The sequence below is a fragment of the Thunnus albacares genome, chromosome 21 (genome assembly GCF_914725855.1).
Source record: "Thunnus albacares chromosome 21, fThuAlb1.1, whole genome shotgun sequence".
In the NCBI taxonomy this organism is placed as follows: Eukaryota; Metazoa; Chordata; class Actinopteri; order Scombriformes; family Scombridae; genus Thunnus; species Thunnus albacares.
In genome coordinates, this window is record NC_058126.1 from 19,331,903 (window position 1) to 19,358,882 (window position 26,980).

Sequence of the window (26,980 nt, forward strand, 5' to 3'; positions counted from 1 at the left end):
ACAGAGGAACGTTTCTTTTTATGGAGGACCAAACTTTTATCAATGACAAAATTACATTAGTGTGTGATTCGTTTTTTATATAGTCTTATATTTAACTTTTTTTTTTTGGCAACATATTCTGGTTGGTAACCAGACTTTGTATAACAATACAACATAACTGCTTGGTGCAGTGTAAGGTTTAGTAATTACTAAATCTAATTGTCCAGAAATATGTTCATCAATAGGACTCAGTTACATGTTATACTCTGTATTTATTCATTAGTATGAAATGACTAGATTCACTGATGCCATTGTCAGGAGTGCCAGTTTTCCTGGCAAAAAGCCACTCTTGACAAATGAACTCTTAAGAAAATTAATCTTGAACACTGAAATTGTTGGCAAAATGCTGCTTATATCCACTTAGCTTCATTTCCATACTTCTATGAGGATAAACTTCTCAGTCTGACTTACGGTTGCAACTAATGATTATTATCATTATACATTAATTTGATGACTGATTTTTATTTCTATTTCTAATTGATTATTTTCTCTGTAGAATGTAAGAAAATAGTGGAAAATTAACATCATTTCCCAGAGTCCAGGTATCAAAATAACTTGTTTTACCCAACCAACAGTCCAAAACCCAGATATATTCAATTTAAATGGACATGAAAGAAAGAGAGTCAACACATCCTCACATTTGAGAACATGGAAACAAAAAAGTGTTTGCATTTATGGTTGAAAAATGACTTGATTAATTTATTATCAAAATAGCTGGCTAATGTTCTGTCAACTGACTACGTGATTAATCAATTAATCATTTTACCTCTACCATGACTCCATACAAGTCCTGAGGTTCATGTAAGCCCAATTAAATATTTGATAGTAGCGAACTTGCTCTCTTTTCTCGTACATATTTAATACTTTCTAACTGCAGATGAAGAACATACCACAAAACATATTGTTATTTTTGTTTTTCTGCAAAAAATGTCCTTCAAAAAATGAGTAAACGCGTGACGCACATTTGGGGCAGTGAAATATCACCCTAGAATAGACGATCTTTGTCCCGCGACGTCTTGACGTGTCATCTGGGACTGTGAGGGAAGTTTCCGATCTTAAAATGTCTCTAGTTTGAAACAGGCTACATGTAGCAAAATGTAGTATTTGTAATGTAGGAAGCATGTTCCCGCTGCAGTGTGTCGGCAGGTCAACATGCAGTGGAAAAGATACATCACTGGTTTTGCGTTTAGCTTCGTTTTCGTTGTATCCTATTTCACGAATAAGGTGAGTGAAAAGGTGGATTGGAAACAACATTAGTTTGGAGATAATCACATTCTGTCTCAGCAGAGTTAAAAATACAGTGTGACTTTTTAATTTTTTAATTAAAAACCAGTTTATTGTGCTTACATTCATCAAAAATACAGGTTAAAGACAGCAAAGCTCCATCTCAATTCCTGTATTCACAACGTGCGGTTCTCAAAGTGGGGTCCGCGGACCTCCATGGGTCCTTGAGGGGGTCCCAGTAAAATGGGGAACAATTTATTTTCAATATAATTTCATCCATAAGTGACAAAATTTATGACTATTTTGGTCATGGGGTTCATGAACTTGCTGTAATAAATCATCTAAAAGTAAACATCTTATCAGATGGGGGACCCTGGGACAAAATCTTATCAGATGAAGGTCTGAGGTCTCATTTGTGTCAGTTCAGTTGTCCTTGACGTGAAAAAGTGTAGAGAACGTGACTTATGTCTTTGAAAAATCTGGAAAATTGCAATGTAACCCTTAAGAGCCTTTTCGAATTGCTGTTACGAATCAGGCGTGAGCCTGAGCCATCACAGCAGGACTGTCAACACAATCTCAACTCTTATCTTTGTAGAAAACATCTGTAGCAAATGAAAATAAAAAGGATGAAAAATGTTGTAAAAATGACATTTCACTGAAAAGCTGCTTTGTGTTGTGTGAGAAGGACTGTATGCAGAATGGAAGAGTGACTCCCACTAATAATACAAAAACATATCTGTAGTTAAGTTTGTGTGCAGATTAAAATGGTAGAATTTTGAAAGGGGTTTGGTGCCAGTGATTAAGTATCTCCTAGTGTGAGAAGGATGACAATAAAGTGGAAACACAGAGAGTAAGAGTCAATGCAAAGATGAAAACAAATTTAAATACGTGACCACCATGATAAGGGAACTGAGAGGGATATTTACATTAGTGTACTTGTCCATCATCCATCTATCGGCTCAGCCTGTAATCTTGCAGGCAGCCCAGAAAAGTCAAATCCAAGGTGTGAAAGTCAAAATTAGACCTAAAACCTAAATTCTCTTTTTTTTTCAGTTTGTCTTGTCTGTGTTGAAATTCACCTATCCAACCTTATTTCAAGGGTGAGTAGCTGAATTTAAATGTGACGTCTCTTTCTGAATTAGTACATGGAATTAAAAAAGGTCAAATGTTACATTTGAGTCTTTCATACAACATTTCAGAACTAAACTTTGATAACAGTTGTTGGAAACGAATCTGAACTGGCACTGAATAAGAGAATTGAACTGTGTATTTTAATTATTTTATCAATGTTCTACTATCTAAATGACAGAAAAAATACTAACTGCATACATGAAACCTGCTGTTTTATGTTCGCTAACAAAACAAATGTACATTGGCTCAGATGGCAGACATTTATCGGCGCTGTCCTGCTTCTACTCTCTGGAAAGCTGGGATGGGTGGAAATGAGCCGCATCACCAGGTACTTTTTTTCTTTCCTTAGACAACTGTAGGATTGATGTTCAGCTGCTCGGTGAGGATCTTCGTTTGATATGTTTGAATGTTCTGTTTCAGATCAGCTGCTCTTTCCTGGCTTCCAGGCTCCCTCCTGTTTGTGGGAAACATATATGCTGGTTCCAGGGCCTTATCACGCATAGTAAGCAACATATCCCCTAAGCTGTAGATTTAATGTCAGTAACACAATACAATAACTGTATCCTGAATACTACAGCAGATTGTTGCTTTGCTCTACATTAATACAGGTTGCATCTATGGGCTGATTTTTCAGTGGTTTTGATAAAACTCTGCTTTTCTTCCTCATCCAGGACATTCCTCTCTTCTTCACTCTTCAGAATTCCTCTCATGTTGTCAGTTACGTAATCCTGAAGGTTGTCCACAGAGAGGTAAGTGTGACTATATACAACTATACTCCCTCATCTTATTCATGATAAGTTAAAGGAAGCAGACCAACACCGCTGCTCAAACACCTTGAATAGTCTTATGTTGTACAAGCTTTAACTACAATATATCTCACTTTGACCTGCTGTTTTGATTTCTCTTTTTAACAACAGAAGACGCAGTGGCTGAAATTGATCAGGTTTGTGCTGTGCTCAGTAAAGAAACTAGAACAAACAACATGATATTTAAAAAAAAGCACAAAGATGAAAATTTCCCACCTTCCAATAACGAGACGACATGTTTAATTGTGCTTCTTCCTCGTGTAGCATATGTCTCATGCTGCTTTCAGCCATCAACCTTCCCCTCTATGATCCTCAGGTAATAATTCCTCATTATCAAATGTTGTACATTACTTCTTATTGACTGTGCTAGATCAAGTGTTGTACTTGGCATCATACATCCAAGTGTTTTTGATCAATTAGTGCCATAAACCAATCCATTTACATGTTTGCCGTCTTTGTAGGTCGACCATAGCGGTTACCTGTGGGCTGTTGGTCATCTGTTCTGTGTTGGTAAGTGTTGATTTTAATTTATTTAAGTTTTAAAGAATCTGTGGTTGTAAATATATGTATATATATGTTTAATCATTTATTCAGTCTCGTGATACAAAAAACAAACAAACAGACAAAAAAAACACAAACCATGTAGTCAAACAAACAAACAAATGTTTCATTTTCTTTATGAAATAATATGAGAGGTTCAATTTAATGCAGCCATGTGTGTGAGATTTGGAGAAAGAGTTTAGTATAAATGTCATGAGAATAAACTGTGATGATTCAGTGAAATAGCTCTGGGATTACATAAAGGAAAGAATAGTGGCCCCAGGTCTGAGTCTTGAGGGACACCACAGATAATTAGAAGAAACATAAAGTTAGTTTAGACCCAAACTAAATTAGATTACAGTAGAAACATCAGTGGTGTCACCTTGAAAATTACAGATTTACCAGATACTAGACATATGTTGCAGGATTTTTTGTGTAATGTTAAATCAGTGTGGCTCTATAAGTGGTTTAGGAAACCTAATAGGATATTTTTGATTTTTTTCAGGTGCATACAGAGTGTTTCAAATTCACTACAAATCCAGTAATTTGAGGTAAGTCTAAACACAGTGATGCATATTTGATGGTAGTAGAAAACATATAAATAGTTAACACTAACGCATGTTCCTGTTTTCACTGAAAAGTTGTTATTTTTTCCACACATTTTCACGCCGCATGACGCTTCACTGAAGACACTTGTGATGTTTTTGTTGTAGTGACCTTGAGCAGCAGTGCATTAACTATTTGTTCAGGTAAGAATAAATCTAAATGATCTGGATGTGATGCTGAATTTGTGGTGTAGTAACAAATACAGAAATATTACTGTTGGAGTATTACTTTGGATACAAAATAAGCAGAAAACCACTTTAATTTAGGGATGAAAGCCATTGTGAATTTGCACACTCTGACAAAGTTTTGAAATGTCTAAAATGATCTAAACTCAAATTCTTTAAAAGGTTTTGAATACAATTACTACAGTACTTGTACATCATACTGTACCTGCAGAACTATTTTCTCATTGGTCTATATTGCCTTTCATTTTAGAGATTCACTTCCTTTCAGAAAGTTTGCTATTGTCTCAAAATAACCTCAATGCAACATACTGATGGTCTTCATGGAACTCTATGATGCACGATGACTTAAAGTTTCCAAGAAAACTCATACATCCCTTTTCCTATGAAGTCAGTCCTAATATAGTAGAACAGAAAGTCTGGAGGGTTTGCTCATCATCAAGGTTTGGAGGACATTTATAAATTAATGTGCAGAAGGAATTTCCAACTACATATAGATATAAATAATAGCTTACTTGCAGACAATATTCTGAATATACTTAAATATTTATAGACTCTTAATGCACATCAGTTGACTCTGTGGTGAGTTAGAAGGAGACTCTTAAGTTACAAGTCCAGTGTTTTTTTCAAATAGTTGCACCAACTGCAGCTTCAGGTGTTATTAGAGACTAATTCTAGTGTTTTCCTTTAACAATAGTGTACTGCTGCTGGCCGTCGCTGCTCACCCAACAGGTAAGAATGATCATGTACAGTTGTGCGATGGAGATATTTACATTGGTTACATGGTCTGCATTGTGGCATTCCATGACAACAGATTAAAAGTTATAATATATACATGTGCACCTCGCAAACTGACCTTTGCCTCTCTGCAGGTGACCTCATGGGTGCCTTGGAGTTTCCCTCCCTTCAGTCCCACACATTTCACTGTGGTTGCTGCGCCAGGTGAATCCTTTCAATCTGTAGAGGATTAATAGTTTTTTTTTAGTTTATGTATATTGAATAAAGCTATCCAAGTTTGTTATAAAAATAGGACTCCAGGATTTTGCATTGAGACTATTTTTGTGGCAAACAATTGTCAAAAAACAGTCTGCATAACCTTGTGGGATCTAAAAAGAAAGATTTAAGACTATTTATAAGATGTTGAGGCCTGCATGTCCAGTTCTATCTTTACATGGTCACACATACATACAGACATGTGTTTGAACATTCTGGAGAAGTGTTACAGCAGCAGCAAAGCCTTAATATTTGAATTCACCAACCCACTCTCATAATAAATTGTGTGTTATTTCACAGTGCTTTGCTGGGGTTTTTGTTGCTGTTGACCACAGTCAAACTAAAAAGTGGATTATCTCTCGAGCACTTTGCAGTGTGGATTTTTTTGTCTAAGGTGATTTTCTTATTTTCTTCGTCATATATAAGCATGAAAGGATTTGTAGCACGGTGCACTTCTAGAGGCTCACAGCCAACACAGTCATAATTCACACAAAAAAGACAGAGTGAATTGTAATTAGTAAAATTCGAAACGGGCTGACCTGCTGCCTAACAGGAAGTAACTGTTTTTGCTAACTTTCTTCCCAGGTTACTGCCATGTCCCTCTCTCCATTAGTTTTCTACACAGAGATTAATGCTCCATCTCTCATATGGTAAGTACCTCCCCCACAATGAGATTTAGGTGCTGAAGTGTATAAATAACTGCTAAGAAATCTGAGTTTGTTTGTATTAGACCTGCAGTGCTGATGTGGTTTCTGTTCGTTATTGTTGCAGTGTGGTCATCAGCCATGTTGGAGAAGCCCTGCTGGTGTACTCAGAGAGAGAAGCTCAGTTGTAAAAAGACAACAGACGATGAGCCTTACTTGCACTTCTTTAAGAGATTATTTTCTGGGAAATAGATATATTTTTTCATTTTTGTAATTTCTTATCTGCTGACCAAATAAACTTATCTTGTCTGTACCTATTGCCTTTACAATATGCTTTAATCTCACATGTCAACAAAATAATATATTTCATATTAAACTTTAAGATTTCACTGATGTGTATGTTGAGCAAAGTTTGTTTTAGTCCAGATGATGAAGGTAAACTCAGGTGTAAAATCCATTTCCTTTAAAAATCTGAATGAACTGCAGCATCTGATGATGTCCTGTTGACATTATAACATGGTAATCAGCATTTACAACACTCCGTTTACCTGTAGTTATTTTTTATTTATTCAGCATGTCCCAAACATACTCACTCAACAAAAATAAAATCTGTACATATAGACAGAAAAGAAGATGATGCATAATCATCCTCGATGTATAAAACAGTGCTTCATTGTACTCCTCAGTAAAAGCCTGTTCTTCATATGTTTTTCTCTGTAAATGGGCCGATTCAAGCAGCCCTACAGAGAAAAACTACTTTTTAGCTCTCCTGCTGGTTTTTCTTTGGGGAGAATAAAGCATTGAAAGGTTGTCTTCTCCGGGAACGCGCCTGTGGATTCTTCTCTTCCTTGATATAACCTACAAAACAAGGAATAATAGCTCTCAGGGTTCAGTGTGGTGCTATGATTTCTGTGTTTTTTCATGAATGTGAAAATGTCTGCTGTTATATTACCTCTTTCGATGCATGTTTGAGTTGACGGAAAACCAACTTCCCAGAAGTTTTCAGGAGTGGAAGGAGGAATATAAAGAAAACGGTGCCTTGAGCATTCCGACAACTTCTTCTGTTTCTCCTCCTCTGGGAGATGAGCGTAATACTGTGAGAAAATAAATCATCATCATCATCATCCTTAAAATATGATCCATCTTAAAATATGTTTTATATTCAGTTTAATAAACAATACTTACAACTTCACATTCCTTGCAGGTAGTTCCCTTCAGTTTCCTTCTCTCATCTTTCTTGCGAACTACCACCACATGTGCATATGTTGGTCTAATCCAAAGAGAGAGAAAACTTAGAGTTGTGGCAAACTGACAAGTTCTGAATGAGTTGATGTATAATATAATATATATTCAAACTAACAGTAATAGTGAGGAAGTGTTTCTCACCGTGCTTTGTGCCCTTTCCTGTGACCTGGAGTGCTCCCTGGAGCATCTTGTTTGAAAGAAGAAAAAAAAAAAAACCAAGGACACAAAAAATTTACATCCGACGTCAAACACAGACATACTGGTCAAATTACATGATGACAAGTTTCTCTATCTAAAAGCATACCATCGTTGTCGTCCTCCTCCTCTTCTTCCTCCTCCTCCTCCTCCTCATCATCATCATCATCACATGGCTGGCTCTTGCCTACGTGTGAACTGCTGAAAGATTTGTACTCCCCGTAGGCTGTGGTGTCAAACATTTGTTCCAAACTGTCATTTGCCTTCTCGCCTAGCCCTTGAAAACCAAAACACAGAAATGAATTATAAGACCTATGATTTATTTCTTCTCAGCACATTTTACATGTTTTGCACAAATGCAATCAATCAAAAAGACCTGTTAGAGTAAGAGATCAACAGCTTGTATCGACAATAAGTGAGTGACCAAACATTTGTTTAGTTATATTTACCTCCATCTTCTCTGTCCTGGCTGTCTTCTCCCCGATTCTGGAGTAAGCTGTGGCTGACCCAAGTGCAGTCTGAATCTACTAACTGCCCGTGAGTGTATTGCTCTTCCTTTTGCTAAAATACAGATAAACAGCCTGATGTAAGAGACTCCACTTCTCAAACATATCCAAAAGAAGATATTCAGATGAACATTAGCAACAAAATATAACTTATCCAGAATGTAGATTCCTGATCAAATCTTTTCATATAAATTCACAGCATAAGTCATAAGTTGACATTTTCTAACAGGATATTAACAAGATATTTGCTTAACCATACTACCAACTCAAACTCAAAGTTATCAAGTTGACATTTGACAAAAAAAATGGAGTAAAATGAGCTTCACAGGTCAGTAAAATGGACCCAGTGACTGTAGCTGTGTAGCAGATCATGTGACTGCACCTCGTCTTCTCTCCACTCACTGTCGTACATGGACAGGGCGAGCGCGGGGTCGATGCTCCACATGGGCTCCACTTTGTGCTTTCTTTCAGCTGCAAAAGCACAGTGAGGGGCAAAATGAACAAAGCACTCTAAGGAGACATATCAAACTGTACAATATGTAGTTAATTATGCTAAAAGTCTTAAAGGATCAGAAAACATTTGTGCCCATGCTTTACATTTTTAATTGGTTTTGTCTTCAATCAGAACAAAGAAAGGACCGTCATCCAAATTCTTGCATTGCTGAGGCCATCAGACGTGAGAGAACTTACCATCTTCTGCATCATGTTGTACGTTGTTCAGATCCTGCAGTGGGTTTCTTCTCTGGTTCGCTCGTTCTCTAACGTTCCCATTTGGCTTCTTGAAAGTAGGACTTGCACAGGAAATGTTTGGCCTTTCGCTGAAAGTGCCATTCTGTGCTGACTGAACCTGTTCAATGTTAAAGGCATGACATTTTAAAACCACACGGAATTATTATTCTGTTCTGCTTATCTAACTTTTTTTTTTAGCAGCTAAAATGCCATCAGTGTGGAGCGCTGTGTTCCATGGACGTCACAAGTAAATAACATTCTTTACCAAAACTGTGTGGGCCAAAAGATTTCTTTTAAAAGGAAGCAGGACACTTTACATTTAAAAATAGTGCTGAAGTTCACCTTTGCTAACAGACATGCTGGCTGAGAAGTGAGAGAGTTTTGAACACAGATCTAACCTTGCAGACAGATGGCTCCTTCTTGAAGCTTTGACTGCTTAAAGGTGCGGAGGTTCTTTTGACTGGTTCAGGTTCTACGTGCTGGTCTTCCTTCTGTTTGTCTATACTTCTCTGGATTCCTTGTTTGTCCTCCTCCCACACCTCTGGGTCACTGTCCTTCTTCCGTTTGGCTTTGCAAATGGAGGCCTCTTCTGGGAAGCGTTTGGCACGAGGGAGCAGAGACGGGGACCTCACTGTGGTCGAGTCTGGACTGTGGATCAGTGTGGATGCAGAGGAGGAGGAGCGGTAAGGCCTTTATGGAAGGAAACAAATATGGCTGAGTGATCTGGATGCTTGGTTTCAAAACTGATGATGTATATAATCAGGGAACAGCTCAGGCACACATTGCTGCCAGTGTCTTTTATTGATGCGCCAAAGTTGGAATTTTTCATATAGTTTTGTATTTACTTCTACTGTAGAATTTATAAATTTATGACTTTGGTGTTAGTTCTTGCTCACAGTACAGACACAATAGGCTGCAGATGAGTGTTCACACTGCTGATGTCCTTACTTTAAACGAACATCACACTTCCAGGGAGATGTTGAGCTGCTTTGCTGAACTTCAGTTGTCTCAGTGTTCTGAGAAGAGAAAACAGATCAAAAGATTACGGATATGATCCTAATAAGTACTGAATGAGTCTGAATGTCTGTGCTAAGAAATAGCTATTCAGTGCACAGTGAATTTCCTGTAAAAAAACAAAACAAAACAAAAAACAAGGATGACAGTAGAAGTTGAAAGATAAGACATATTTTCAGGATTTACTTCCAAGCTGCTTCCTTTACAAAACACAATGAAATGACTCTTTTGGACTGATTTTCCTACAATCTGTGGAAGAATTTCAACAGTAAATCTGTATGTTTGACTCCAGCTGTCAACTAATGGAAGTCACCTACTCAACAGCATCTCTCTTAAAGCGCCAAACACATGAATTATAATCACTGATTACATTCCATGTATATGAACCTACCATGTAAGGCTTGTTAAGAAGTTCTAGGCCACAGGTTTCTGCTATCGCCTCTTCCATAATGTCGTCTTCTGAAACGAGACGCATCTGTTCAAACAAGTTGCAACACCGTTTACACATCTCACAATCAAAGTCAGCAACTTGGCACATATAGCAACTGAAAATGTTTAACTTCAAAACCCAGGCGGCCAAAATGATTAAATTATCATCAAGTCAAATCTGTGATGCAAGGGGAGAAAAGATGCTAATGTGTTTTATTTTTGAGTTTTCATTCACCAGTCCTGTGAGTAGAGTGGTAGTCTAACCAAACACTAGAACTGAATCTGAGCAGATAGGGTGAATTTACAGCAACGCCTCTGTCTGTGCATGTGAATAAGGCAGATAGGGTGTGTGTGTGTGTAGATAAATGTTGTCAGTTGTTGCAGTAGGAACTAAAAAAAACTGCATCCTGAAATACAAATTTATTTAAATAATCTAAAAAAAACCCAAAAAAAACCCAAAACCACCAAGAGACACTCATGGTGCACATGGAAGGAAGGACATACTGAAAAAAACTGTTTCCAATTCTATAAGTAAAGGCTTCCTGTTTTCACATTTCTTCATGTTTCTTAATTTTAAATGATGATATAATTGGGGAGCAGGGCTTGAAATCATACTTAAAATCTGGGATGTGTCCAATTCACATGTATTGGGTACAAGCACTTCTGCTCTTCCAGGATTCTTTGGATCAACCGGCTCCTTATTCAGGTCTAAAGAAAGGACAACATAAGTTAGAAGACTCAGCAGGTCAAAAATAAGCATTAAAAGTCCGGCAGTGACTATAAACCAGACTGACCACTGAAGAGTGAGTTGTTAGACTGTGGTAGAGGTATCTCTGCGTAGCGAACGTGCTTGCTTTTGTCGAGATTTTTTCGTTTCTTCAGTTTGTTTGCCACAGGCAGCGAACTCGGCAGGATCGGTGAGTCTGGGATGATGCCCTCTTCCTGTTCTGGGGATGAGGCCCTTTGGGGTCCTGAGCTGATGAAAATAACACGTGATGCTTAACGGGGAACTGAAACTTCACTGTAAAATGCAGAACACCACAGCTTAAACACTCACTAGCAGACAAAAAACCTGTGCCCCCAAATGTATAGAGGACACTTGAAACCTGACTTGTAATCAAAGCAGAACAGAAACCACCATTACAAAACCTTTAGTACTGTAGCGGTCTTGGGCTGCTTTTACATAACAAAAAATTAAATAAAAATATCTTAATATTCAAAGTCAAAGAGATCATCTTAACAAAACATAGCTGTAATACACTAAAGAGCTTACCGGGTCATCTTTAACTTTAGCAGCTCAGCATGAAGTTTTCTGTTTTCATCCTCAAGGCCGTTTCTTTCATGCTCTGCACAGCAAGTTTCACACACACTACATCACAACTATGCTCTATCATGACAAGAGCCATATTTTGTGGTACACAATGACAATGTTAACATGCTGATGTTTAGCAGGTGTAATGTTTAGCATGCTCACCATCTTAGTTTAGTGTTTTAACATTTGCTAATTGGTACTAAACACAAAGTATACACGAGGCTGATGGGAATGAAAACAGTGTACATGATGTGTCCTGATTGGTCCAACATCTGTTGTGTTTACTTTTCTCCTCCAATGTCATTAGTTTGGGTATAAGCCAAAATATTGGACTAATTTAAATTTTGACATGATGATGGCACTAGATGAAAAATTCAGGCATTACCAAAGTTACTACGATCCATTCTGAAAAGCCATGAATGTGTACACATAATTTGATGGCAGTCTAATAGTTGTTGAGATATTTCAGTCTAGACCACAGTGGTGCCAAGCTACTAGCGTGGCTTAAAAGGCAAGCCTGGAAAAAAACTCACTGAACTCTACACACTGAAAAAACAAGGCACTTAAAGAGCCTAATTACTATTTAATCACAGCCCTTTGTATCATTGGTTGAAGAGGAAAAATGAGTGAACTCACTCAGTTTGGTGATGAGGCGCTCGTTCTGATCTTGGCTGTTTTTCAAGTTCTCCTCTAAGATGGCACATCGGTCACACTCTCCTGCTCGGAGCCTGGAAACAAGGTAGTTGTTGTCTTTATCTTACATAGTTTCAACTTAAATGAGAACCTTTTCAGCTTATGCAGTTTTAAGATACAATTTACACGACAAAAAATCCCAAAAATCAGCCGACAAGAAAACTAGAGCGCACATCTCTTTCTCTACTTATATTCATATACTCATATTTGGTGCATGGATTAAATTAAAAACACACTTTTTTATCATTCAACTTCTATTCCTTAAACTGCTTGGTATTCGCTCACCTGTAAAAACAAAAAAAACCCACTATACCAGGCCTGAGTGGTAGAGTGCCAAATACCTCTGTCTTTGTTTTACGATAAATTGTACCTTAAATTTACAATTTGTAGTGAAAGAACAGAAGGAATGTGCTGTGCTGGCTACATGCTTACTACTTACTACTTACTACAAAAAAAAGCTGGAACCACTGTATAAAAGGCAGTAGACATGTTATGAGTCTTTGAGGAAGTTACCTTTCCTCAAAGAGACTGACGGCATCCTGCAGGGTTTTGTTTTGCTCCTTCAGCTGCTGGTTGCGCTTGTAAAATACCTCAAGTCTCTGTGCATCTCTGCAGAAAAACAAACAACAATGTCAGTTCAGCTAATGGAGATGATCTGATATTAAATGTCACCGATCATGAATAACTTGTAAAAACCTTGATCAAAAACACGTCTCATTATTATCGTTAAAAAGGTAGAATGACATGGTGTACTCACAAACAGCGCTCCTTTTTCAACTTGTTCACTTTTTCCTCCAGTTCTAAAAAAAAACATTTAAAATGGTTTCAAGGTTTATTAATGTTTCATTTAATGTTGCTTATAATTACAGAGAAATCCCTTTGAACTCTTACCTGTGTATCCATTAAGACCAATAAGGAAATTCTCTTTAAGCTCACATACAGTACATCGTGTTTCTGTTACCTTGAAGTGCATTTTGGTGGCACTCTCCGAGTTGCCTCCATAAATCCTCAAAGAGGTCTGGTTTGGGTGTCCTGCTGCTCAGGCTCGGGCTGCTCATCCTCCATTCACTGCCAAAACTCAGCCAACAGCAGCCCTGCTACAATCTGCCAACACCACCTGGGGAAAAATATGTTTCATCCCATGTTTCTCAGTTTATTTCTGATTCAGTGCATGCACATGTTGGACCCTCAATAACTCAATTATGCTACGAGCTCAGGCTTCTTTCAGTGTTGCCAGCTCAGCTATACCTCTTTGTTTATAGTGAACAATAGCCTTATTTTGGCCCATATCCTTCATAACTTTCCTACCTTGTAGAGTTATGGCGATATTTTTTCCCAGGATGTCAAAGTCATGATCCGCCCAACTCTGCCTCTGATTGGCTTACTCTGATATTCTTACCCTAACCAATCTTATCCTTCATGCCTAAACCTAACCAACCCGACCAACGAAGGACGAGAACTAGCCAATCAGAGGCAGAGTAGGGCTAGTCATGACTTCACCGTGCTAGGAAACAAGCTGGCGTCCGTATGTTATGTAGCTTAGTTTATATTTGTTAAGCTATTAAACGACGAAAGTATTTTTCATTTCAGTTTAGCTTTGATCTACTAATATATCCAGTTGCCTATCACGTATCATCAATTTATAACACTTACCGTTGGTGAACACTGGGAAAGTCACACTGAGGCTCTCTTGACAATAACACTGGACACCACAGATTAACACCAAGTGTTAACTAACACATCGTACACAACACAAAACACTGAATTATTCATCTCCTTTTCAAAGTAAGTTAACCATAACTTACTTAACCCGCCGGTGTTTCGGTTTAACAAGTGACCGTGTTAACTAGTGACTTTCAGCCGAGTGTGTCGTGGTGACGGCAGCTGTTGAAACACAAACAGAACACGTAGCTGTCCTTGGAAAAGCCTCAAAAATGTTACTCAGCTGAAAGTCACCAGTTAACACGGTCACTCGTTAACCCGAAACACCGGTTATTCGCACCTACCGCTTTACCTGGGTGAAAAACAAAACAACTTTACACAAAACATACGCTGAAGTTACTCAGATAGATTCAAAATGAACAAGACTTACACCAACGAGTCCAAGAAAGACACAAAGGTTTATAAAGGATGAAATAGTTAAGATAACATGTCAATGTAGCGTTAGAAGATAATTAACTCCCATGGATGTATGCTAACTCCACAACAAAATCCTAATTCGCGCGCCGAATTGCATGCTGGGGAGTCTTCTTCTTCTTCGTTTCCTTTCTCGGGTTTTAAAGGCAGTTTGCATCCTAAACGTAGCACTACTGCCATCTTCTGGAGTTAGTTAACTCCTATACATACTATAGCGTCCAGTATGTCAGATTTTCTTCATTAACCCTGTTCTCATCAGGCATCTGACAAAGCACTTTCTGCCTTGCCCCCTATCACCACACTCCAGTATATTTTTTACTCCTGCTCCTGTTAGCCCTAATCTTTTCATTTGTTCCATCGTGTCCTTTCTCTCTGCTACACATTTCCTGCAATTAACAAGAACATACTCTACAGTTTCTGATACCTGGCAATGATTACAAAAACCAGTTGGATGCTTCCCTATAATGTGAAGTGTACTGTTCAGATTACTGTGTCCTATTCTTAACCTACTCGTGACAGTCTCCTCTTTTCTATTTCCTCCTCTACTTCTAACTATACCAACTCTATTTTGAATGGAATGTAAATGTCTTCCTCTTGTCTCCCAATTCCAGTGCTTCTGCCACTGTTTATTAATTTCTTCCTATATAATACCTTTTCCTTTCTGCACTTTTATTTCTTGCTTTGACTTGAAGTAACTTCAAATCTACCACCAGAGTTTCTAGCATCCACACTGGGATTATAGGCCATATTACAGTTGGACAAAACTCCTTCTCATGCACTCCCAAGTCTCTTGCTGTTGCACCTCCTGTCTATCCAAAACTTAATTTTTACGCTCTCTCCCTTTCCCAGCTGGCCTGTAACACTCTTTTGGTTGGATGACTATCTCCATGCCCCCTGAGATTTACCCAATGGTTTACAAGCAGCTGTCTCTGACGGAGACTCAGTGGCATTTCTCCTCCCTCAGCTTGCAGTGCACACACTGGCGATGTTCTCACTGCCCCTAAACATGCTCTCAAGGCCTGAGCCTGAATTACGTCCAGCCTCACAAGAAAAGACTTTGCTGCTGATCCATATACCACACTGGTCGTATATGGTCTGCTTTTTACAGGTAGATTACATATCATCATCTAGGAAACCTTTGTCTATGTCTCATCCCACAGTTCTGGCCAACCAGAGTCTTACTATAGTGCAGAATTTTAGATGCCTTGTTGTTTATCTCGACATCTGCCTCACATTTGAAGAGCATAAGAATTGAAAAAGAAAATATATGTTAATGTCAGATCAAGCCATATCTTACTCTTCTGTTTCAAATACATATCTTTATGTCGTCATACTTTCAAAAGTGTCCTACTGTCTCCTAATTTGGTCTCTTACTACCTCAGAACTTACTGAACCAATAGTTAGCCTCTACAATTGATCATCTTAAATTTTCTCCTTGGGCACATCATTGTATAGTACTTTAGCAATCCAAATGATTACATTTTCTTAATTATAGCGGTATACATTTGTACTATCTACTATATTATCACATTCTCCCTTCTTCACTTTGTTCTATTTTGCTAAGACATAACTCTATAAGACTTGGAAGAATTACCAGAGCTATTACAAATGAAGTGAACCCTACACCTGCTTTTAATAACCACTATGGTTTACACATTAGAAATTCTATTTCCTTTTTACAATTTCAACATTTACACAAACATTTCATTCCTTATTCTGAATCTATCTGGATAACATACATCCAACAGTTTGTGGAATGAGGTTGTGTAATTACTAATGTGAAGATATATTTTCCTCAGTGGCAAACCGTTTGTGGTACTGTTGACTGTCTGCCATTGTTCAAGGTCAAAAAGTACCAAAAGACACAATAAGGGAAGACAATATTATCCTTATATTTGTTTTTATTTTTGGTCTTTCTTTAGAATACAAAACAAGAACCAAAATCACAAAAATAACATTTACAAAACAGATTATTTAACTGAGGTGACTGAGGCAACATAGAAAAGCAAGTCTTGAGACGGTGATATTGGTGGGTTAGCCTGGAACCTCGTGGGTAAAACAGTGAGCAATGTCAAAAGGTCAGGTTATCTTTATAAACTGTTTTGAATTAGTGCTTTCCTTCAGTAGTGCTATTCACAAATGGAGTTTTAACAATATCATATTTGCCTAACATGTGCACAGTTAGCAGTGATTTAATGGTGTAGTGCTTCAGACCTACCCTAAGAGCAAATTGATTATTGTGACATGTAGGTCTAATATTCTAGACATGTTGTACTGTATGGCACCATTTTGAATGGTTTCTATTTTTTAATCCGCTTTCATACACGCACATACACTTACACGCAGAACTGTTCCTGCTCATTCACTCTCATTGAATGGGTGCAAATGATTTCCTACAGCTTCCTCTACTTTTTTACCACCAAGAATACGTCTGGCTAAAATAAGTGAATAGTTGTAACATTGATATCACCCAAAAGTGTTCCAAACAGAAAATAAAAGCTGCTTCAGACTTCTGGAGAAGTCGATACTCTTTTTCTAAAAAGATTGACATGGCAGGAAAAAAAAAAAATATAAACACTTAGAATGATCAAGTGTTGGAATGGCCATCAGTCAGAGGCACAAACTTAAAAGTCCCATCTTTTTCCTAAAATACAAAAATGGTAAGACACAATGCATACACTGCATCACTTAGAGAAATAATAAAAACCTAGCATCACTTACCAAAACACAAAGCAGTGAAAATAATACAGTTTAGTCTGCACTCGATTGTGCAGCTTTGTTTTTGCATGAACAAACGTTTCTCGTCTTTTTCTTCTTTCACATTTAAGACATGGTCACTGGTGATTCAGCATTGCAGATTATTACTTTTTTCTTTTTTTTTTTAAATTCCTTTGGATGTGTGCCTTTTGTTGATTTTGCATCTGTCACAGCAGGTAGATTGAGCTAGCATTACTTCATATATCTATATATACACATGCACTCAACATCATATCATATGTATCCCCGAAATTAAAAAAAAAAAAAAAAAACAACAAACAAACAAATTCCAAACTCCCTTTTCACCACTTAAGTGTTTAAGCTATAAAAACCTGCATGACTGTCTACGAAAAAAGTTTGCATGGAGGCGTTGCCGTTTGATGTGAGATATGCAGCAGGTTGTAGAGGTGCTGGCGCTGGGGTGTGGCGTGGAATGCAGCCTTATTCCATTAAGAGGGGACATGGGGATGGATCTATTCTTCACCCCCCTCTGCCTATCCAAATGGGCCTCTTTCTATGTAGTTAGGTTTCAGATTCACATTATGCTGGAAGAAGAGTAACTGGTGGCAGACACCGACAGAGCAGGTCTTCACCAATAGCAAAAAACACTGGAGTAGAGTGTGAATGCATATCTACCATCCTCTGACCTGCAGAGAGAACGACATGTATACTGTAAATATAAACTGTGTGTATCTCTAGTGAAAGTGTAGACAATAACTGTCATCTAAACGTCATACTCACGCTGCCCTCTCTTCACCACTGTGGGGGCACATAGCTGTAGCTGGGTGTGCCAGGAGGCCGATATGTGGGCATTGTGACTTGGTGGGGAGCGACAGGCGCTGGTGATGGAGTCGTCAACAAAGTCCCTGAGAAGCAGAGTGAGCATCGGTGTAAATTCACATCAATCATTTCTATTCAATAGAGATAGTAATAATAAAACAAACTGCAGCCCACCAGCTGACATAGCCATGGTGGTGCCAGCTACCATCCCCATGGCAACACCGTTGTGGCGGGGAGGAGGGATCGGCGGGGCATACATGGCTGCAGGCATCCCGTTGGGCTGAACCACTGTCGTGTGATGGATAACATGAGGTGGCGCAGCATACAGAGGCTGTGTGTAATAAGTGCCTTGTTGTTGTGAAGGTATTAGTGCCTGGATCAACAGAACAACAACATGTTACAGTTCAAATGAAACAGCAACATCAAAAAATTATCTGTTATAGCATCAAAGTTTTAAATTTAGATCTTTGATTATGACGCCATCTTCAACCTTTTTTTTTTTTTTTTTTTAAATCAATGATATATTCATACTGACCTGTGCATAGGGGTTCTGTTGGGGGTAGGTGCTCCTGACAGGGTAAACAGCAGCAGGGTAGGGGTTGGGTGAGGAGGAGTATGGTGGGACAGTCCCTGTGTTGGGAGAGCAGGACATTTTGAAAGGAGTGCCTGGAGCGTAGCCTGGGTGGGAGGAAGAAACTTCACATTAATGCTGCTGATTATCAAAAATACAGTCAGTGGATGTGGAGCAACAACAGCAGGAATGATACATCAGTCCACTTTCATTTAAATCTAAAGCTAATCCACCAATATTATGACTGATACAGTTTGTCCAAGAAAACACTAGGTGACAAAGTGTTGTGTATTTGTTGAAGAGAAAGGTCTGCAGACTGAAACTTTGAACTACATAAAACCTGTAAGCAATTATTTTCTCATCTGATTCTTTTTGAAGAAGTGTTGAAATCCTTGCTGCAGCACAAACTAGAAACATCTCCATTAGACAATGAGTGAAACTGTTTATACTCCAGAGACAGTGCAAACATATTCTTTCAAAAAGCTATCTCAATTTTCTTTACTTTTGTTGTTTTTCAAAAAAAAAAGGACATTGCATGATTGTATTTTTACTTTGAGATACCTATACCTATGATACACTTAGTTAACATGAAATGCTTTGAACAAAAATTGTTGAATACACTTTATTTTGTATCTGTAGCATCTGTGATATATGAATCTCAACAAAACCTTTTGTTGTAAATATCTATATCTATGTATTAATAAACTCCAGACAACAGTGGGTCTTATAAATGTCCGCTTGGACTTTCTTCTTACCGCTGGAGAAGGCTGGGTTTGCTCCTGGGTACACACTGGGATTATACGCTGGCGCAGCTGCTGCGTAACCAACTGGGAATCCAACTACCATGACCAAAACAAACAGAACCAGAATTAAATCCTTTTTTCCCTCTTGGCTTAAGGCATTTTCTCACAATTAGGATATTTACTGATCACTGACACATAAAATTACCTGGGTAGCCTATACCCTTAGTATTGGTAAAGGGGACCCCTGTTGGTGCAGGGCTGTAAACCGGATTCATTATGGTCTACTGCTCACAGAGGCTGCAAGAAAAGAAGCATAGGACATATGAATTCAAATAGCAGCTGAACTGAGAACACAACAACATGTTTTCACCTTTGCATGTGACTAGCACAGTGCCCGTTCAAAACATGCCTGTTCAGAATGGGTCGATTGTTTGGCCTCCGATATTGCTGCTTGCAGCTTTCTGGAGAACCGCTCATCCAAACAATTTCACACTCAATACTACACTTCCATGGGTCCTCAGCAATAAACCCGCCAAGTGTGAAGTCAATCGGATGAACGGTTGTCAAGAAAAACGAAGGACAGACAGACATATATACAGAGACTCCTTCCTTTATGGTTAGATGAAAAAAGCACCTGGCTAACACAGATTCCTGAGGGTTACTGCAGCTCTTTCAGGATTTATTACACCTCTGTCACCTATGGCAGATTAACTACTCCATGTATATGTTCCAGGGGCCAAAAATGCACCAATACATCCTATAACGTACACAATTTTTTACATTTCAGTGATTACAATGATTTAGGGCAATAAAACTGTATTGGGGATATAAAATAGTTATCTGGTGAGAAGAACAGTGAAGTATATCAGAAAGCAGTATGAGATGACCACAGTCAGTATAGATATTCACTAGTGTATTTGTGGACATGCACATGAAACTTATAGAATTGATTCTTTATTTTTTAATGTGCTGTCCATTAATATTTTACACGAGTTTTCACATTTTGTGGGAGAAGGTTTACACAAAAGGAATAAAGGAAAAATTAAAATCCTAATCCTAATCCTAGTGCTTCCACTCACTCTGTCCACTTGTCACTTTGACATTCTGTGGAGGGAATGGCAATACATTACAGCTGAAAGATACATGCAGGCATTATGAAACAGTCCTGTAAAACACACGATTATACATTTATGTATCATTTCAGATTTCTCTTTCTTTATATACAACTTTCTTAACTCCATTACCAGTAGTCTTTACTTCTGCTGCACATGATGCTCATTTGGAGAAAAAACAAAAAAAAATACCAGTGCTACCATAACACAAACATCACCCCTCAGTGCTGCCCTCTAGCGGTAGCCAGAATGCATTGCATCCTTTTACAAAACTGCTCCTTCAAATATATTTTAAACACGAATAAACGCAAAATATTTGAGGTCATATTGGAGGTGAAGCTAAGACAGCAAAACCACTGTAGTGATGACAGATGTAGCATCGTCTGTAATTATGGAGAATACAAACAAAAATCAATTTTACAGTCTGTTTTTTTAATGGAAACCACGAGAGCTGACGTGATGACGTGATAGCTTAAACAAATCTCATTTTCATTGAATATGCTGTATGTACAACAGTGACATATCTCAAACAGTGTGCAGCCCTCAGCTAGACTGCAGATTTTAGCATTGATTCTTCTTATTCCCTTCCTTCAGCAAACACGCCATGTAGGCTACTACGCAGTAGCAATTATAAAACTTTATTATTTTTACCTTTAAGAGCGAGATACTTGATGGTTGTGCTTATATGCCTGATCGATATTAATAATTAGGAAAAAGGTATTACGGTTTTTCTTTCAGAGATGACGTTACATGTTTCCTTTTTGACAGGTTTTGTTTGCAGAGCGAAGGTGAACGCAGCGGGGCTTTGTTATAATTAATTAGTTTTATACATAAAGATTGATTATGCGTGTTTTTTCCCCCACTGCAGGTATGTTCAGATGTACACACTGACCTGCTAAACACCTGCCTGACCGCGCAAAACCCACAGCAGCACTGTCTGGACAGCAGCCAGATGTGGACAGCTTGTCAACAGGCCGCACAGCTCAGCTCAGGAGGCAGCCTGTCCCACACATAACACACAAGTCTCCTAATGTTGCTAATAAACCACAATAACTTACATGCTAACTGTTTTTGACCGTCTGGCAGTCCTCTCCTGTGGTCTTCTGCTGTAAAAAGGAAATTAAGCTAGCTGGTGTTTTGCTCCCAGATGCTTTGCTGAACTCTTTTGAGCACCCTGGCGTCACTTCCGGGTGCTGTCACGTGGTCGGCCGATTCTAAAATATTAAATAACGCGTTGCTTAATCTGGTAACTTTTTTCCCTTTTCTTTAAATGTGTTTATCCCCTTTTAAACGTCATATCAAAAATTCAATTTTTCTCAATTCACAATGAGTCTCAAAATTTATTAATCCGACTGACAGGAAGTGATATATTAAATGATTTATTTGTAAGCAATTGCATCCTTATTTGTTGCAGCTTTTTGTGCTTTTTTGTTACATAGTCGCTACACTTTAACATCGCAACATTGTAACGTCAAATATCCAAACACCGCAACATCGTAGCAAAAGCGACTGAGCTCATTATTATGGCTGCTCTGCGGTCCTTGCAGGTAAAAATAATATATTTGACGTGGGCAGCAAGGGCTTATTTATCTGACACCATCTCTAAGCTGAAATTAGCTGTTTAACCACAACCCTAAAATAGTCAACATGTCAACAAATTTATTTGTATGTGTCTTTGACAACGCTGTAATATTTGTTTTCGCTCTTCTAGGACCTTGACGCATCGTTTCCATTCAGCCATTGAACTGGGAAGAGTAGGGTCCATACTGTTGTGGTTTCAGTGCGACTTATGTGTGATTTAATAGGTGAAATGTTGACATTTAACTTATATTAGGAATCATTCTGCGGTGTAAGGTGGCTCTTTTCAGTCGGCTGGTGTCGTCGGTAAAGAGCAGGGCTGTAATGTCTGGAGCGGCCGGTGGAGGAGGAGGAGGCTCGTCCTGTTCGGGCGCAGCAGCGGCAGCCAGTTGCAGCTCCGCCGGCTCTCCCTACACCGCTGCCGCCGGAGGAGGCGCAGGGGTGGCCGGGAGGCTGCCAGCTCGAGTCCTGGAGCATATTTTCTCCTATCTGGAGATGTTCGACTTGATGCGGTGCTCGTTGGTGTGCTGGCACTGGAACAATATCCTGGCGGATGAAAACAGCGAGGTGTGGCGCAGTCTGTGCAATCGGTCTCTGAGCGAAGAAGCTTTGCGGTCGGACATTCTGTGCAACCTGCCCACCTACAAGGGGAAAGTAGGTTTATCAGTATACCATCGAGAACCCTGAATAATGACGAACTTTATTTAAAAAAAATCTGCCTGTTAAGTGTAACCTTTGCTCTGCGCGGAACATGGCTGATAGCCTCCTGTATCTCCTGACACAGTAGTAGTAGTAGGCTGGTGATTGATTGCAGTTCATTAACAATAATTTTCAACAACAATTTCAACATGAATTCTCATAGAAATAAATACATAGCATTAAGGCATTAAATGAAAAGGAAAACAAAATCATATTGAAACGTAAGCTTATTATACGTACCCTGTTTACATAACATATTCTAATAGGCGACCCTTTCGCTGCTGGGTTTAGGCGACACAAAGTTCCAAACGTTTCATACACTGAAAATAATCATACCTCAGTTTTATATTTGTTCACTACCTCAATTTTAAACATTTTTTCAATTTGCAAAGTGAACTACACACTCTTAATTCCTGGTCACAGCTATTCTACAAATTAACCCCTCTGACAGATGTATATCTGATTATATATTTGTCCTTGTTTTGTTTTTTTAAACATACCCATTCCCCTAAATTCATACTGGCTCTCTCTAAATTCAAACAGCCTCTGATAACAGTTAGGAAGTAAATCATTGTGTGCTTTGTATGTTATCTGTGCAGTTTTAAGATCAACTAACAAAATTTTAAAGCGTGGAAATTAATAAATAGTTTGTTGTTTGGTTCATAATAATCTGATGGATTCTTATAGCTCTCTTCTGTAGCATGTATATTGGATTAGTCTTGTGTTTCCTCATACCTCTACACAGTAGGTTGTGTATGGAATTATGAGAGAACAATACAGTATATATAGTGAGTTCTGATTCAAGATATCTTTAGTTTAATGTAATATTGCAGGTGTTCTGTTGTGTTGTCAGTAGCCCACATTAGACCATGTGCCCCTATTTTATTAAAAGGACCCAGAGTGAGGTTATTGTTTATTATTGTGTAACTGTCTGCATCGTATGGGGTAAATAATAGGCCCACTAAGAGTGAAATATTTAGAGTTTTAGAGCAGTGATACTTATAGACTCTAAATGGGACAGTCTTAAGTTGATATCAGTGACATGAAAATCTTCTTAATTTTCCCGGAGGCCCTATGAAACTTCTTTAAGGAACCTTGGAGGTCAACAAACCTCACTTTTAGAATAATTCCCTCAGTAAAAGATCAGATGCTACACTTGAAAATGGCAAAATTCAGTTTTAAATTTTGAGTGAAACTGCTTAAGATCTATTTCAAATAGATAGAGTCTTTCATTGGAAGATATTGATTAATTAATCTCAAACTGTGATTAGCAGCCATAATCATCTGCTTATAACATGAATTGTGAAAGACTTTAAGCTCCAAAGCCCTGATTGGTGCAATACATTCTGTCCTGCATGGTGTAAATAACAAAGTCCATGACATTGTCTCACCTTGTTCATGCAAGAATCCATATTTAGCAGAGAATGTTTACCAAATCCTGAGTTCTCTAATTACTACAATAACTGTTAATTCCTCTCCTGTCCTCCTCTACAGCTCAAGGCTTTTCAACATGCTCTGAGCTCCCACGACTGCTCCCGCAATGTTTACGTGAAGAAGAACGGTTTCACCCTGCACCGCAACCCCATTGCCCAGAGCACAGACGGAGCACGTGGCAAGATCGGCTTTTCAGAGGGGCGGCACGCCTGGGAGATCTGGTGGGAAGGCCCTCTCGGCACCGTGGCAGTGATAGGCATTGCCACGAAGCGGGCGTCCATGCAGTGCCAGGGTTATGTGGCCCTGCTGGGCAGTGATGACCAGAGTTGGGGCTGGAACCTGGTCGACAACAACCTGCTCCATAATGGGGAGGTCAATGGAAATTTCCCACAGTGTAACAATGCACCCAAATACCAGGTAGGAGATGTAGCCACAACTGTGTCCTCATCAGATTTTGAATAATGTTGAAGGAGTGTTAAAATGTGTGACTGACCGATCCAAATATGACTGTACCATTGCAGGAAATATTTTTTGACCAAAGTTATTATTTTGTATTTGTGTCATCAAACACTACAGTTTAATTGTGTTTGTCCACAGATTGGAGAAAGAATACGAGTGATTCTAGACATGGATGACAAGACGTTAGCCTTCGAGAGGGGTTTTGAGTTTCTTGGAGTAGCATTTCGTGGACTGCCCAAAGCGTGCTTGTTCCCTGCTGTTTCTGCAGTGTATGGAAACACTGAAGTCACCATGGTGTACCTGGGGAAGCCTCTGGACGGCTAGATGCAGGATAACCTGTGTCGCAAATTACAACTAACAGGCCACAGGCGAGTGCGGGACTTTTCCATTCGACGTACTGCCGACCCCGTTTGTTGCACCGTTTCAAAAGGATTTGGAGGCCAAGTGGTCATGTTTCTTCCAAGCAACGTTATTCACATTCATAAAGAGGACTGTTAACATTTCTACTACAGCTCGACATGAATCCAGAGTCAAAGTTTTTGGACATACTGGACATACTACAGGGAAAAGGATTGTGTCTGGACTGCCATAAACATGTTTCTGTACCAACGTGGAAGTATCCACTTTTACAGTTTAGACGCTGGACTGTTGTATTTACAGGAGAGGGGAACATAATTTAATTTCATCCAATTCAGACTTACAGTGCTGAACATTTACCTGAGATTTTACGTCTGCTTGAATGAGGCCAAAACTATTCTATTGTGGCAAATACTTTATGACATAATTTTAACAAGTGACACAGTAGTTGTTATCAAAGCTAGCTGTTGTATGAGTTGACAAGAGTTAAACTATAATCAATGACTGGATTGTTAAGGTTTTATGCCATATCGATGTGACCTGATGTTATATTTGACTTTAGGCAAACATAGAGGACATGCCGACCACCTGTCATGCATGTGCATGGATACTGGCGTATAGACTGTAACATCTGCCCTTTTTAAGTACTCATCCAGTAATGGTGAAAAATATACCTGTATCATGTTAATGTGCGTCCTTTTTAATGTGCTACTGTAGTATTACACTCTATTTATTTCTTGGTTTTATCTATGGTACTATAGATACTGTATGGTTAAACGGCCTGAAAATAAAGTCTACATGGTGCCACTCTTAGAATAGAGATTGTTTGATGCTTGTGTTTATCAGTTAGTTACAGGCCAGTTACACTACACTTATCCACCTCTTTCTTTATGAATCAGCTACCTAAACTAAAAATAACCAAGGAAGATATGAACACAAGGCAACAGCAGGCAGACTGAGAGCCAAAGAACTCAAGCTGCATTTTGTTGCAGTCCAGTGAAAACCATGCATCTCCAAGTTTCCTTTATGGGTTGAGAAAATTCTCCTATTTCTTAAGTTTAAAAGAAGAACATTCAAAAACTGAAAAGCTGACTCAAAAATGAAATTCATAGATGAAGAAGACAAGGCTTTTATTTTTATCTTAGCCCATGAAAGTTTCGGAGATGGATGGTTTTGATAGGACATCAATGATATGCAAAGAATGCAAAAGACACATTATCCAATATGCAAGATGAACTACCTCAGATGTTTATACTGCACACTTCATGTGGACTCTTATTGTTAATGTGGCACAGTTCCTTCAGTGTAAAACTGAATTGCACAACAACATCTGCAGTTCATACTGTACATCACCCTGAGTGACTGCATGGAAAAACATTTCAGATCAAGGCTTTCTGTTCAGCACTAATGTGTTGAACTGCAGCTCTGCTCAAAGTAAATTCTTGTTCAGCACTCAACAGAGGCTGTAGAAATCAATTTCAAAAGTATCAGCTATTTATAGGTATAATAAAAGCATTTTAGGGCTGGTGGCATTTCTATTTTGGATAACAGGCAGATTAAGGTCATTTAATAAGTTTACCTTTACAGTGCATACTGATTTATAATGCACAGGCCTATTCATGCATTTGTTTTAGTGAGCAGCCTGCTGCAAATGTACTTAAAAAAATACTATAAATCACAATTATGAGACCAGATACATAAGTGGGTCACATTAAAGGGGTACTCCAGTGATTCATTGGTGTACTTCCATAAAACTGAGGGACTTTTTAGAGAGATTTTCTTTTAAATGACAAAATCGAGGCAGCAGAGGGTTGAGATATCCTGACATTTAGTCTCTAGTATGGGTCAAGCCTACACTTCCCATAATGCAGCTCAGTAGTGTCTTTTGTTAGACTGTCCCTTCCCATGTCTTTCAAACCTCACATTTCTAGTTTTAAACACAGGTTTTGTTTTAAAAATTTCAAGCCTCAAGCTCAAATAAACTCATGACCAGTAAACCGAACTAAACATGTAAAGTTGGGTGGAGTAGCTCTTTAAGTTGAATTCTAGTTAGCAATATGTATCAA

General features: G+C 38.6%; 4 protein-coding genes across 9 annotated transcripts; 2 read left to right on the plus strand and 2 right to left on the minus strand.

The window, feature by feature from the left end:
• The first annotated feature begins 1,034 nt into the window (after nucleotides 1–1,034).
• LOC122972826 (transmembrane protein 241) lies at nucleotides 1,035–6,558 on the plus strand. Of its 2 annotated transcripts, XM_044340173.1 has the most exons (15): nucleotides 1,036–1,263; nucleotides 2,317–2,363; nucleotides 2,645–2,722; nucleotides 2,815–2,896; nucleotides 3,066–3,143; nucleotides 3,312–3,337; nucleotides 3,465–3,516; nucleotides 3,662–3,710; nucleotides 4,246–4,291; nucleotides 4,454–4,489; nucleotides 5,226–5,260; nucleotides 5,401–5,470; nucleotides 5,822–5,915; nucleotides 6,107–6,171; nucleotides 6,293–6,558. In XM_044340173.1, exons 1-15 carry the CDS (start codon nucleotides 1,192–1,194, stop codon nucleotides 6,354–6,356), a joined length of 894 nt encoding a protein of 297 aa, XP_044196108.1. In that variant the 5' UTR covers nucleotides 1,036–1,191; the 3' UTR covers nucleotides 6,357–6,558. The 2 variants fall into 2 exon arrangements, with proteins under 2 accessions (XP_044196109.1, XP_044196108.1); XM_044340174.1 differs by lacking the exon at nucleotides 2,317–2,363 and having other exon boundaries at nucleotides 1,035–1,263.
• Nucleotides 6,559–6,714: 156 nt separating this feature from the next.
• rbbp8 (retinoblastoma binding protein 8) lies at nucleotides 6,715–14,548 on the minus strand. 4 transcript variants are annotated; one of them, XM_044340172.1, is made up of 19 exons: nucleotides 14,381–14,548; nucleotides 13,250–13,405; nucleotides 13,046–13,088; nucleotides 12,802–12,897; nucleotides 12,232–12,323; nucleotides 11,557–11,629; nucleotides 11,078–11,259; nucleotides 10,899–10,991; nucleotides 10,246–10,310; nucleotides 9,789–9,856; nucleotides 9,239–9,530; nucleotides 8,802–8,958; nucleotides 8,494–8,582; nucleotides 8,055–8,166; nucleotides 7,715–7,882; nucleotides 7,552–7,597; nucleotides 7,351–7,435; nucleotides 7,118–7,259; nucleotides 6,715–7,023 (listed from the first exon to the last, which is right to left on the minus strand). In XM_044340172.1, exons 2-19 carry the CDS (start codon nucleotides 13,344–13,346, stop codon nucleotides 6,926–6,928), a joined length of 1,998 nt encoding a protein of 665 aa, XP_044196107.1. In that variant the 5' UTR covers nucleotides 13,347–13,405; nucleotides 14,381–14,548; the 3' UTR covers nucleotides 6,715–6,925. The 4 variants fall into 4 exon arrangements, with proteins under 4 accessions (XP_044196107.1, XP_044196103.1, XP_044196104.1 ...); XM_044340168.1 differs by having other exon boundaries at nucleotides 10,246–10,313; XM_044340169.1 differs by lacking the exon at nucleotides 14,381–14,548 and adding an exon at nucleotides 14,094–14,201 and having other exon boundaries at nucleotides 10,246–10,313.
• A 1,757-nt stretch (nucleotides 14,549–16,305) lies between these two features.
• fam168b (family with sequence similarity 168 member B) lies at nucleotides 16,306–21,589 on the minus strand. Of its 2 annotated transcripts, none has more exons than XM_044339886.1 (7): nucleotides 21,446–21,589; nucleotides 19,481–19,572; nucleotides 19,288–19,371; nucleotides 18,497–18,591; nucleotides 18,136–18,334; nucleotides 17,923–18,047; nucleotides 16,306–17,828 (listed from the first exon to the last, which is right to left on the minus strand). In XM_044339886.1, the coding sequence occupies exons 2-6, from the start codon at nucleotides 19,548–19,550 to the stop codon at nucleotides 17,935–17,937; spliced, it is 561 nt and encodes a 186-aa protein (XP_044195821.1). In that variant the 5' UTR covers nucleotides 19,551–19,572; nucleotides 21,446–21,589; the 3' UTR covers nucleotides 16,306–17,828; nucleotides 17,923–17,934. The 2 variants fall into 2 exon arrangements, with proteins under 2 accessions (XP_044195821.1, XP_044195820.1); XM_044339885.1 differs by having other exon boundaries at nucleotides 18,497–18,639.
• A 148-nt stretch (nucleotides 21,590–21,737) lies between these two features.
• On the plus strand, nucleotides 21,738–25,730 carry fbxo45 (F-box protein 45). Its single transcript, XM_044339884.1, has 3 exons — nucleotides 21,738–22,619; nucleotides 24,159–24,515; nucleotides 24,696–25,730. The coding sequence occupies exons 1-3, from the start codon at nucleotides 22,290–22,292 to the stop codon at nucleotides 24,879–24,881; spliced, it is 873 nt and encodes a 290-aa protein (XP_044195819.1). The 5' UTR covers nucleotides 21,738–22,289; the 3' UTR covers nucleotides 24,882–25,730.
• Nucleotides 25,731–26,980: the final 1,250 nt, after the last annotated feature.

Excerpts from the sequence above, each read along its gene's own strand:
- fbxo45 (XM_044339884.1), top strand. The coding sequence starts at position 22,290 with ATGTCTGGAGCGGCCGGTGGAGGAGGAGGAGGCTCGTCCTGTTCGGGC. Across the intron at positions 22,620-24,158 it reads TGCCCACCTACAAGGGGAAA|CTCAAGGCTTTTCAACATGC; the intron begins GTAGGTTTATCA and ends CCTCCTCTACAG. Across the intron at positions 24,516-24,695 it reads ACAATGCACCCAAATACCAG|ATTGGAGAAAGAATACGAGT; the intron begins GTAGGAGATGTA and ends GTTTGTCCACAG.
- LOC122972826 (XM_044340173.1), top strand. The coding sequence starts at position 1,192 with ATGCAGTGGAAAAGATACATCACTGGTTTTGCGTTTAGCTTCGTTTTC. Across the intron at positions 2,897-3,065 it reads CCAGGGCCTTATCACGCATA|GACATTCCTCTCTTCTTCAC; the intron begins GTAAGCAACATA and ends TTCCTCATCCAG. Across the intron at positions 3,517-3,661 it reads TTCCCCTCTATGATCCTCAG|GTCGACCATAGCGGTTACCT; the intron begins GTAATAATTCCT and ends CCGTCTTTGTAG.
- rbbp8 (XM_044340168.1), bottom strand. The coding sequence starts at position 13,346 with ATGAGCAGCCCGAGCCTGAGCAGCAGGACACCCAAACCAGACCTCTTT. Across the intron at positions 7,260-7,350 it reads CCTGCAAGGAATGTGAAGTT|TATTACGCTCATCTCCCAGA; the intron begins GTAAGTATTGTT and ends ATTTTCTCACAG. Across the intron at positions 7,024-7,117 it reads TCAAACATGCATCGAAAGAG|GTTATATCAAGGAAGAGAAG; the intron begins GTAATATAACAG and ends CTTGTTTTGTAG.
- fam168b (XM_044339885.1), bottom strand. The coding sequence starts at position 19,550 with ATGAATCCGGTTTACAGCCCTGCACCAACAGGGGTCCCCTTTACCAAT. Across the intron at positions 18,335-18,496 it reads AACAGAACCCCTATGCACAG|GCACTAATACCTTCACAACA; the intron begins GTCAGTATGAAT and ends CTGTTGATCCAG. Across the intron at positions 18,048-18,135 it reads CACCATGGCTATGTCAGCTG|GGACTTTGTTGACGACTCCA; the intron begins GTGGGCTGCAGT and ends TCTGCTTCTCAG.